The sequence below is a fragment of the Polypterus senegalus genome, chromosome 2 (genome assembly GCF_016835505.1).
Source record: "Polypterus senegalus isolate Bchr_013 chromosome 2, ASM1683550v1, whole genome shotgun sequence".
NCBI lineage: Eukaryota > Metazoa > Chordata > Cladistia > Polypteriformes > Polypteridae > Polypterus > Polypterus senegalus.
This window is the reverse complement of record NC_053155.1, coordinates 206691705-206704457: the sequence shown is the minus strand read 5'-3', so window position 1 is coordinate 206704457 and position 12753 is coordinate 206691705. Positions and strand designations below refer to the sequence as shown.

The following is a 12753-nucleotide window of genomic DNA, read 5'->3' as shown; positions in this document are numbered from 1 at the left end:
TGAACGCTGCTGTCTATGTGTTCAGCACCAAGATTAGCTGGGGACCAATAGGCTGATGCTGGTACCTCACTTTCATTTTCGATATATATCTCCAGATCACTTGCATCAAACTCAGACTCCGAAAAGTCAGAGTGCGATTCAGTGATAATACGTAAAATGTCCATGGAGTATTTTGCTTTGCACATATGCTTTAGTATTTCCAGATGTTTGCTCTTCACTTCTCATGTACGCGCAGGGAATCAAGGTCAAATCAACAAAGCTATATAACTTTCCTTCAAGCAAAGTGAGTCGAACTAAAAAGTAAGGTCGAATTTTGTCGCAATTTACAGCTGATTACCATCCTTTACCCCTGAATTTCAACAAAAGTCAACATCAGCCCTAAAAGAGTTAACATTGCCTAATCTTATTTTTATATTTTTCCTTCTTCATCTTGTAAAGCACTTTGGGCTACAACATTTGTATGAAAACATACTATATAAGTGTTGGTGTTGTTTTTGAGAATACATTAATTAGTAAGTGCGCATTGCAGATGATTTGTGTGCTGTACATTTGTGACCCTCCTAGACCCTCACCAAGTTGTAGTAATCGCCTTCTGCTCCTGGCTAATGAGCCTGGCAAGAAGACAAAGATGAATGGTAGACAGAAGGGCATGTATGAGGTGGTAGGGTTATCTAACATAGAACCAGTTCAGACAGATAGGCAGTGCAGTCCTTAGAACTCCTGCCTCATGGATTCAGTGTTCTGGGTTCAGATCTGTTACCCTGTTGCTGCCAATGAGGCATTAGCACACTTCCTATGAGTTCACGTGTTTTATCCAAAAAACACAAACTGTAGGTTTGTGTATTGTCATAGGATGATCGATTTCTTTCTTTCATATTTATCTTCTAGATTTTTACGTAGAAGCAATTCTAGGTCAAATTTTATTGTAACTGCTCTTTTGGAACTGGCCAAGGGTAGTCAGTGGCAATACAGTATATGTAGCAAGTACAAAGTACAGAAATGTCAATGTTTTGTCAGACACATGAAAGAACATTTGTTTACCTATTAAGAGCAACATCCATCTAAAAGAACAAAATCCGGGGTTATCTTTCCAACCCAGGCGGCCTTTCCAGCTATATTTACTCTGTGGAGCCAGCTGTGCTCTGAACAGCCTTTCCTTCAAAAATCAATGGCAAGTAGGGGAAGACCTGAGTTTATTATGACAATTCTTTATTTTCTTGCTTCTGTTGCTGAATATATAAATCATTTCTAGATACACTTGAACAAGAGAGATTTTTTTTGTTTTGCTTTATTATTGCACATGCAGGGTTTTCTTTTTTTATTGTGGAAATAACCAGAAAACTAACTCCAAATCAATAGTTGAATGCTAGGAGGATTAGGAGCATGTAACATTGGCTTCCAGAAACTGGACTGTTAGGCCTTTATTCAAAAAACAAACAAAAGGAAATAGTTCATTTAACAGTTGTGGACGTGGCCCGGACACAGACAGGCAGACATGTGGTAAGTCACCACCACACATTTATTCACAACTATGTACAATATTTACAAGTGCACAAACCCCCCAAAGTCCTGGCCACAACACCTTTCTTCAGGCCGCCTCCACACTCTCCTCTTCTGCCTTGTCCTGCCTCCACCCGACTCCAGCCTCGAATGAAGGGAGGCAGCCCCTTTTATCCGCACCCGGATGTGCTCCAGGTGCTCCCCAGCAATCTCCCGCTGACACGCCCCAGTGTGGCAGAAGTGCCGGCTGTTCTCCCGGAAGCTCTCCTGGTGTCCCTGCTTCTCTTCCCCCCAACACTTCCTGGTGTGGCGGAAGTGCTGAGTTTCAGGGTTCCCAAGGCATTGGGGCGCCTCCTGGCAGGCCCCTACAGGGTTGGACTTCCAAGCCGTCTACCCGTGGCCTCCAAAACAACCCCTACGACCCGGGGCGGGCGTAGACCCTCTTTCAGTCCTTCAGGGCGTCCCGGCCAGGTCGTCGCCCCTGGCATCCCTGACACAGTCAATTTTAACTCAATAGATCAGATGATAGCCACTTTGCCCCGTTTCCTCATCCGGTCATTTCCTAAAATACTCAATAAAGCATCAGCATCTGAACTGCAATGGCAGTGATGTGAACTGGTGATGGCTAAATGGTGTTGTGAGTTGTGATAAGAATTAGACCAAGACATCATAAAGATTTGGGGCAGCCACGCATATATTGTTTTCCTAGCTGCAAAAGTTGATTTTTTAGTAGCACGATGTGCATAGTACAGAGTACACATCAGAACTGATTAAGTGGAGGTAAGATGGCAGTTTTAAGGGCTAGAAAAGGAAATGATGTCATCAATGCCGGAACTGGAAGTGATGTCATCAGAGGCGCCGGAACCTGGTAGGATTTCCCGGGAATGGTCTGTAAGATACTGACAGAAACAGTCAGCACACTCCGCCACCCCCTGGTCTGATGTAGTATTACAGTTACTCAAGCCCTTTAGCTGCCTTCAACCTTGAACATGATGATAACTTTAATGTACTGTACTTTAGTGCAACTGCCTAAAGTGTAGAATCTTACAAATTATGTTTAATGCAGCATTAAACAGGAAGGTTACCTCTTTAGTGGGCTCAACATACACTTACCAGTACCAAGGATGACACTGTGTTTATATGCACTGTTAGAGCAAAAACATCTTCAGTAATAAGCCTGAATTGTCCTCCATCACTCCCTACAGAAACCCACACAACACCAAAATGCATGGTTCATACTGTACAAACGCTCTGCCTAGAATAGCCCATGTAAATTAATTAAACATTGGTGCAAAATTATTCTTAAATTATTTTCATAGTTTGAAATTGACATATCTTATAGTTTAACTAGCAGATTACCCAGTGGCTTCGCTCACTGAGTGGAAGGGAAAAATTTGTGGCTCTCATTAGGCAATGGCATTAATGACCCAATTTTATGATAGATTTGCCCCCGCATTTTAAATGTCGGCATAAAGCCAGACTCCTCGGTAGCAGCCGTGGTGCCAAACGATGTCATCTGAATAGATGAATTGTATTTCCTAATGTTCTGTAGAAAGTGAGTTGAATGTGGATTTGCACCAGAAATAAGAGACAACAACGGTTCAGATGGATGGCTTAAAGGTGTTAATTTCACCTTGCTGTCTGAACAACACATCCCACGTGATTCAAATGTAACCCTCTGTGCTTGGCAGTACTCATACACGATGTCCATTTCTCCTATTGTAACTTTTGGATGTAGGCAATAATTTTTTTCAATGTTATAATTCAATCCCTCCACATACAGACCCTGACGCTTGTGTGACGTGGTAGCCTGTGAATGCTGCAGACGTCGAATTCGATTCTGTACAGCACGTTGTTCGGGTGTTTGTGAGGCTCTCATTCGTGATTGTCGTATACGTTGATCAGCGAGCATGCGAGACTTCTCTTTCAATCTGCTTCTGTCTCACTTTATCTGTGTAACCTGACTTTTGTGGTCATACGTAATTTCCATTTCAAATGCAAGTGCACGAGTGTATTATAATATGTTCTGTGGTCATACGTAATTTCCGTTTCAAACGCGAAAAGAATTTTATATATATAGATATAGTGAAATATGTGTTACCTGGAAGTCATGAATCTGTTGAGTTTGATACTTGCGCCCTGAGAATCAACATCCCTCCTGTTGTAAAAATTAAAGAAAACATATTTCAAAGCCACTGTGTTAAGTGCAATATAATGCAAATATATGATTCATTAAAGAGGACTAAAAACAGGAAATGAACTAACAGTACATAAGAGAATAGACTGAGTTGGTGAATAAGTATTGAAGACAGAAAATGAAAGAAAAGGAATAAAGACAGGAATGGCTGATGTTCAAACATGAGCTGCTGTTTATCTGTTGTGTGTATTACAGGAGTGGACCCTGAGAATGGACGAATGGATCTTCTTAGGAACAAGCTGCAGTCATAGTTCTTTTATTATTCAAGAACCTTGTTTTTGCACTTCATGGCCTCCTCTCACAAATTCTTCTGAGGTCTTCTCTATTTCATTTACAAAAATATAACTATTAATGTTGTAAGTTTGCTTCGCTCATAAAAATAAAAGAACACCTGATAAGAAAATACGTGGAAATGTTTTTCACTTTATTTTTAATGAGCTGACATATGCCCCGGTTTTTCACAACTTTAATGAAATAAAAGCAAAAAAGCCATAGTGGTTTTTTTTTTTGGTTTTTTTTACAATAATCAGTTAATACAGGCTAATTTATCAAACTTAGATAATTAAAGAAAATGATATAATTCAGTAGTTTTTCTTGTCCAAGTTCCTGTCTAAGTCTACTGAATATTTTAAAGATAATTAAAAAAAAATGTGTACAGAACATGTGCCACTTTAGCAAATTATTTCTTTCAGATATGAATACTGGTATTAAAGAAACTGATCAAATGTTAAATTGAGTATTATTTGTATTTTATTGCAAAGTATATATTCACATGTATAACAGGAAAAGTACACTTATAACTAAAGGTAAAATATTAAAGTTCTTCCTATGAACACAACGTTCCTATTTTTAATCATTCTCAGGTTCAAGTAATTGAATGTTTCGGTTAAAAGCAAATTAGAATGATATTAGCCACTTTCATTTTACAAATATGGTTGTTTCCAAAAATAACATTTAATAATGAATAATATATTTAGCCATATGTGTTCTTGCTTGAAATATAATGGGTATTTCCCCAATAAAAACAATTATTATTTTCACAGCAAAATGATTCACACGGTTCCAAAAAAAACGAACTTATTAACAATAAGCAAATAAATGTGCTGTTTTACTTTGTAAGCCAACACAATACAAGGCTGCCATTACAGATATTACAGACAGCACAGTAGTTAGCCCTGTTGCTTAAGGGACCAGCTGAACTCAGTTCAACTCAATGCCCCATTAGTGTTTGTTTCGAGTCTGCAGGTTCTCCCCATGTCTGGGTTGTTTTTTTTCCTCCCTGGGTCCTTCATGTATCCTCCCACATCTCAGGCAGACTGGAGATTTCTTATTAAAATGGGTGCTTGGCATTGAGGGTTGTATCCTGCCTTGCAACCACTGCTGGCAAGACCCGAAATCAGAGTGCATTTGAAAGTTATGTATTTTAAAAATCAATTTAATAAGCCTTCTTCCAAATTTTAAATCCTCATGATTAAGTATGTAATTATGTCAATTTATTTATAACTAGGTGTCAACAGTATATACAGTAGTTTAGAAATGCAGTATATTCAGCAAAACAAACAGTACTTTAAATAAATGTTAAATTGTGTAACAGAGTTAGGGTAAGAATTTGTTGCAAGAGCTGCAGTTGTACAATATCTCAGGTTAAAATCTGAGGACTGCGAACTGCAACATTTTAGATTGAAGTCCTAGGAGGTAACAACTTAAGGTAGTTACAGTGAGAACCATTTCCTTTACAATATCCTCCAGTAACACAGACACAGAACAAGTTTAACATACCATTTTTCTAAGTATTATTTTAAGCTTGAGCGTGGTGCGTGCGGCAATGTGCTGTATTAGCGCATGTTCCCAACATCTCCTCTCCTTCAGCAACACAGCTCCAAAAAAAAAAAAAAACAAATTACAACAAGTGATCAAAGTGCTGGCCAGGCCATTCATGTCAATGCATTTTTCACAATAAAGTCATGTTCTGTGTGTAGTGATGGTAGTTACAGTGTTCCGTAGTTCTGCGATTTAAAAAATCTATTAAAAATCCAAATTCAAGTTTAAAAAATAAAAAATGCATACAATAATTGCCCTATTACTTCTGAGACATCCTGTAGAATCTACAGGAAGGCATGGGGGCTGAAATAACACACACCAATGGTGACAAAATGGAAAACTGTGACAATGTGGCAGCAATGGTAACAGAATGAACAAGCAACAATTAATAAAGACCCTTCTGTCCATGTAAAAGTCATCTTAGGTGACATTCCTTCAGACAAAAATTGTAAAGAAAGGCTTATATCTCAACCTGGGATTCTTCATCAAACTACTGTAAATGATTTAGCATGGGTACACAATATAAAAACACTGAGTTTCCAGTTTATTATGTACATCTGTTTGGTAGTGTGCTGGGTCTCCTTTGGCCTTCAGAGCAGCACGAGTTCATATGGGCATAGATTGTACAAGATGCTGGGTGCATTTTTCAGAAATGCAGTACCATGTCCAAATTATTGTGTTGTGCAATAGCTGAAAATGATCCACACAGTCATCCTTTCTTCTTAAAGATGCTTGATAGGTCTAAGATCTGGGAACAGTGCATACAACTGAAACCCTAACCCTCACTGTCATATTCCCAGAACCATTCTAAGGTACAAGGATAAACTTGGTCACCAACAATATTTAGATGCACTTTGCTATTTCGATTTTTTTTCAGTGGGTATCGGGTGCCCAAATGCGTGTCAGAAACAAAATCTCCTACACCAACGGCGAGCTGTCCCTTTAAGCATACCGAGTCACCAGAAAGAGCGATGTAAAGAGCAAAGGATTCATTCTGGCTTCGGTGCCAGAGTCATAAAATAAATATTATTGAAATGTATGTAATTTTCTTTCAACATTGAAACTTTACACTTACGTAAATTCTGAACAAATTGTTTTTTAATTGGCAATGTCCACCATTCAGACTTCTGTATATCAAGTCTCCGTTTAAAGAACAGTGACATATACAAGGGGTGATAACTTTATTTATTAACTGATTACACTTTGACTTTTAGGGTGGCACGGTGGCGCAGCTGCCTCGCAGTTAGGAGGCCTGGGCTCGCTTCCTGGGTCCTCCCTGCATGGAGTTTGCATGTTCTCTCCGTGTCTGTGTGGATTTCCTCTGAGTGCTCCGGTTTCCTCCCACAGTCCAAAGACATGCAGGTTAGGTGCATTGGCGATCCTAAATTGTCCCTAGTGGGTGGGTGTGTGTGCCCTGTGGTGGGCTGATGTCCTGCCCGGGGTTTGTTCCTGCCTTGTGCTCTGTGCTGGCTGGGATTGGCTCCAGCAGACCCCCGTGACCCTGTAGTTAGGATATACTGTAGTGAGTTGGACAATGACTGACTGGCTGACTGACTTTGACTTTTATACAAATACAGGAAGGAATGATCCAGAAGGAATGGGGTTTTACACTCTCTCATATCTCGCTCGAACGTGATCTTCTACTCTTGTGCTAATCAATGCTTCACCGCGCCACTCCTTTCCATCAGTTAAATCGGTGTTTCCCAGACTCAGTCCTGGGGACCCCCTGTGGCTGCAGGTTTTTGTTCCAACCAGCTTCTGTTTTTAATTGGACTCCTGGGTTAATTAAGTGATGTGTTATTTCCCAAGTTCTGTGGTTAGGGAACAATATAGAAATTAGAAAACTACGTTTGCTAAAAAGAATATTAAAATGTACCAAGCAGTTATATAGGAATAATGTATCTTTTTTTCTTTTTAACAGTATTTTCATCTTCATTTTCATTCTACTTTCCAAGGTGTTGTAATTGTTTAATTAATCCATTATTTACTAATTAGTGGGTCTGACTCTAAAGTAGTTGCAGCCTTTGGTTATTCAGTGTTGTTTGCCTGGGTGTCTGATCTGCTTGTTTTAAATTGTCATTATTAAGATACAACGAAGGGGGAAAACTGCACAGAGAAAGGGCAAAGTATAATGAAATCAACAAAAGAGAGTTAAGCATTTAAATCTATAGCAAAAGCAGAAATATGTATAAATGTCTTTTAAATGTAAAAATCATGCTGTTATCCTTTTCTGAATGTCGAATAAATTAGAAAATACAAGCTAATTAAATGAGATCAGAGTTATCGGGTGTAGTCACCGATTAGGAATCTGGTTGGAACAAAAACCTGGCACCCACGGGGGGGATCCCCAGGACCGAGTTTGGGAAACACTGAGTTAAAGCATAGGGAAAAAGCACGATATACGTATATAATGAATACATAGAAGGTAAGCTACACAAAGTGAGAGAAAAAAAACAGTTTAAATAGTTTTGAAGCTAACGACATCACAAATCCCAGTGGGCTAAAACGACGATGGGTCCGGCGGCAGACCTCCTCATCTCCGCTGGACAGCTAATTGGAGTGCAGATTTTTGTCACTTGGTTTGCTTAACTCGAGTCAGATAACCCTCCCCTAACCTTAATCTTAACCATAGCGTAACAAGGTTTTATCACTGACGTATAATATAAAATGACAAACTCCTCGATAGAGTGGAGCTCCGGAGGTCCGCTACTTGATTCTATTCAGAAAACGACAGCGACTTCACATTGAGCGTTTGCAGTCACCTGTTAAAAGTGGCGTTTACTTTCTTTACGTCACACAGACTACATATGCGCGTCACGTGCTTTTGTTTCCCGTCGCGCCTCCCCTATGATTGGCTGACGTTTGGGTTGGTCGACCTGACGTTTTTTGTACGATTGGTCGAAATGTTGGCGTCGCCTCTACCAGCGCCCACTTGCCGCGTTAGCCCCGCCTCTTCCAACACGGCTTTTTTTTTTCGGGAATTGTAAGTGGGAGGGCGCCACGATGATGCCGGTATTGTGACAGACCTCCAACGTCTGAGAAAGACTTTAAAGCCGTGAAGGGGACATTGGGCACTACACGGTGTCATCACGGCAGATAAGTCATCTTACTAGGGAATGGCCGCATCGGACAGGGTCATGTTGGGGCCTTTGGTTGGCGCAATTGACCAGGGAACCAGTTCCACAAGGTTCTTGGTGAGTCATTCGTGTTGCACGAGAGGCATGGCGATCGGTTTTGGATCGTTTCCTTTCCTTTTGTGACCGCGTGCTTGTGCTTGTGTTTGTGTGGAGAGTATTTGTGAACGACTGAATGTGGTGCGTTGTGCTTGGACTGATTATACGAGACACGGTGGTAATAGAACAGCGCCAACGCAACGTGGAAGTGGTTGTCAAATAAAACGCGGGATGGATGGCTATTCTGTCAACAATTGAAAGATGGCTTTAAAGGTGTCAGTTCAGACTAAAACTTAACGTGATGTATTGATATTGAAGTAAATTGGCTATCTCGCAAACGCCCTTCACAATATCTGCCAGAAGACGTGGTGCCGACTCGAGTTTGCTGAAGGTCAGAGCAAGACGTAAAACACAGACATTCCAGATATCCATATACACGCGATAAAACTATAATCTGAGAAAAGACTGTGTCAGAAAAGCAAACATATATGAAAATATGAAGGAGTTGCAAGTGAAGGATGATAGAGAATATGTTCTGCAGTTCACATTCACCTTCAAGCATAAACTCTGAGTGAACCTCACAACAAAATAGCATAGAGAAGAGAGGGTTCTGTGCGCTTAGATGCCAATCAAACATACCATTCAGAATCAAAACGTTAGATGTCGCAAACTGCGACTCAGTAATTAAAAAGCCGAATTAAAATGTCTTTTTAGTTACAAACTAGTTAACTTCCAGATGTCCTATGTTCTATTGATAATTGTTTTGAGCAAATACTGAAATTGTGGGAATAAAGCCACAGGCAAACTTACAATATCAGTCTAATTAATTTTGTAATTATACGTATTACAGAGACGGAGCAAGCAATATACTCCAGTATCTAATCAGACCCATAAACTCTAAGCAAAAGACATAAACACTACAAAAAACTCGGTAGGTACAGCCATTAACTGAGATTTATATACCGGTATGTATTTTCCAACCCACTTATCTATTCCTGGTCACTGGATGCATGAACCTGTAATGGTAGCATCAGGTGTAAGGCAGGAACCAACCCTGGATGGGATGACAGTCTATCTCAGAGGACCTTCACACAGATTTGTGCTGGCCCAATTTTGATTTACCAGATAACCCAAATAGACAAGTGACCCAATTCAAACCCAGAACTCTGGAGCAGTGAGGTAGCAATGCTAACACCTGCACCACCACCACCACCACCACCCCAGTGGAGAGTGATACATTGTAAAAACAGTAACAAGCTAAAATGAGAGAAGCTGTAGAATGACAAGCAAATAGTAAGTAGTATGTATAAATGTTGCACTGCTTTGTGAAGACTTTCAATCCATTTCACTTTTTATTTTATCAAATTCTGATACCTGAAAATGTTTTCATAATGACATTCAACAATTTCAATCTGAAACAATAATCATGGAAACTATAAAAAGTAATTTAGAATTATGATGATGATAAATCATATTCCTTGTTGCACAAGTGTTTGGTGGGTCAAGATGACATTCACCGTTATTCTTTGCTGTATTTCACTAGGCATGTTTGCAAGAAAACAGCCAATAATAGAAAACTGAACAATTTTTACCCTTTTCCATTTGTTATGTTTTTGAGGATGGATTAGGATTGGAATTCCCTTAGAGGAGAGGAATGAAGGTCAGTAGGAAACAAGACAGAATACATGTGTGTGAATGAGAGGGAAGTCAGTGGAATGGTGAGGATGCAGGGAGTAGAGTTGGCAAAGGTGGGTGAGTTTAAATACTTGGGATCAACAGTACAGAGTAATGGGGATTGTGGAAGAGAGGTGAAAAAGAGAGTGCAGGCAGGGTGGAATGGGTGGAGAAGAGTGTCAGGAGTAATTTGTGACAGACAGGTATCAGCAAGAGTGAAGGGGAAGGTCTACAGGACAGTAGTGAGACCAGCTATGTTATATGTGTTAGAGACAGTGGCACTGATCAGAAAGCAGGAGACAGAGCTAGAGGTAGCAGAGTTAAAGATGCTAAGATTTGCACTGGGTGTGACGAGGATGGATAGGATTAGAAATGAGGACATTAGAGGGACAGCTAAAGTTGGATGGTTGGGAGACAAAGTCAGAGAGGTGAGATTGCATTGGTTTGGATATGTGCAGAGGAGAGATGCTGGGTATATTGGGAGAAGGATGTTAAGGATAGAGCTGCCAGGGAAGAGGAAAAGAGGAAGTCCTAAGAGAAAGTTTATGGATATGGTGAGAGAGGATATGCAGGTGATGGGTGTAACAGAACAGGATGCAGAGGACAGAAAGATATGGAAGAAGATGATCTGCTATGGCAACCCCTAATGGGAGCAGCCGAAAGAAGAAGTGATATTGGTACTAGTAATCACTTGATATAAGACAACTCTTAGATCTGACAATAGATCTGTCAGTGAAGCTCTCTAAACTAAAATGAGATTGAGCAGTGAAAAGACGTATTGAAAGCAGTGACCCAGAACTGAGGATTTCAGAAAAGGCAGACTAGACAGTGGGGGTAAAGTACGCATAGCTGAGATAAGAAACAAGCAGACAAAGTATAATCATAACAAGCAAATGAACAGTTAAAAGAAATGTCAAAACTTTCACTTGTTTTCATCTGCCTACTGAAAAGATTAAAGTTGGTTTATAAAGGAACAGGACTATCCTCTTTTACTTTTTTTCTGTTTTTATTTATTTTTTTCTTTCTTTTTAATTTTCCTTCTTTATAGTCAGGACCTAAGTGTGTGTGTTCATTTGTTTATTTACTTACTTAACTACCTATTTGTGAATTATTTATTTAAAGAGCTTCTGTAAAAGCCAGATTTCCCCCCCGGAGACAAATAAAATTCTGCCTATCATTTTAGCTTTGCACTTGCTTGAAGTTCTTTGAGTTTACCATTTGGGGGTGACACATATAAGTGTCGGACTGAATAAATTGGTATTTCGTATTCTAAATTAATGCACCATTCAGTAAGAGTAGGATGCTTTTTCCTATGTAAAAAGAAAGACATTGTACTTTTCAATGTATTATATTAAATTTCATGATAAGTATTTCAAACTTGATAATGACGTAATGCAAACTTTAAGTATTTTTGTAACCACCTCATTTAGAAGGTTTATAACACACCAGGAAATTATTTTGTGCAGCATTATGATCCAACGTACTAGTGCAAAAGAAATACTTTGGCTGGCATTTACATTCAATAATACAAGTGGCACTCATGTGCAGGTATTTAGTGCTGATGTCTTACTCCTCAAAAAAGGCCAGATGCTTTGCCACTTCTTTTGCCATGTGAGGTTTTTTTTTTCTGGGTACTCTTTGACTTTTCTGTACCACATGTGTGCAGATTAGGGCAAATGGTGAGCAACATTTTTTCTGTCAGGTGTACTGTATGAGTGTGTCCTACCTGGCACCCACTGCTACCGGGACAGCATCCAATACCCTCACTTTCTAGTGACACTGGGTAAGACTTTCAGATTGCTACCTCATTTGATAGTCCTTACTAATGAATTTGTCAGTGAAGTAAAGGTAATGTAATCCAGGATACAACAGTTATGGATAACACACAATGTAAAAACACTAAGGAGATTCAGATTTATTATACACTGAGATAAACTGTGCACTGTCCATCAGTATTGTGCTTCATCAAGAAACTTGCTTGTCTTTATTTCTGAAACACTTGGGCTTAAAAAATCTGGATAAGTTGGCATAATGTATAATGCAACTGCTTCTCAGGTCCAGATGGCATGTACACATCATTCCTGTGTTTGGGTTTGCTTCTCTCATTCCTCAAAGACTTGCATGTTAGGTTAACTGGTGATTCTAAGCTGGCTGTGTGTGGGAGTGAGCGGGGCCCAGTGATGGACTGCTTTTTGCCGGTGATCATTGCTGTCCGAACAGGCTGTCTTCTCCTAAGACCCTAAATAGGACAAGTGTTATTCAAGACATTGGATTTGATATTCCTAAGTAGCAAGAACTGGAGTGTAGTTAAAATTTAACTTTTTGTTTGGTTTAAATAAACTTTCAGACCCGGATGTCAAGAGATCCTACTGTTCTTTTTTTTTTTTC

The 12753-nt window shown here is 39.6% G+C and overlaps 1 protein-coding gene across 3 annotated transcripts in view; it reads left to right on the top strand.

The window, feature by feature from the left end:
- The first annotated feature begins 8478 nt into the window (after window positions 1–8478).
- The window catches only part of gk (glycerol kinase), an 89965-nt gene continuing 85690 nt past the window's right edge, over window positions 8479–12753 (top strand). For 2 of the 3 annotated variants that reach the window (XM_039745216.1, XM_039745217.1), the window contains exon 1: window positions 8480–8712. In XM_039745216.1, coding sequence (XP_039601150.1) covers window positions 8635–8712 — 78 coding nt within the window. In that variant the 5' untranslated portion in view covers window positions 8480–8634. Of the gene's footprint in view, window positions 8713–12753 lie in introns of all 3 variants that reach the window. The other variant, XM_039745215.1, reaches the window with a different exon arrangement.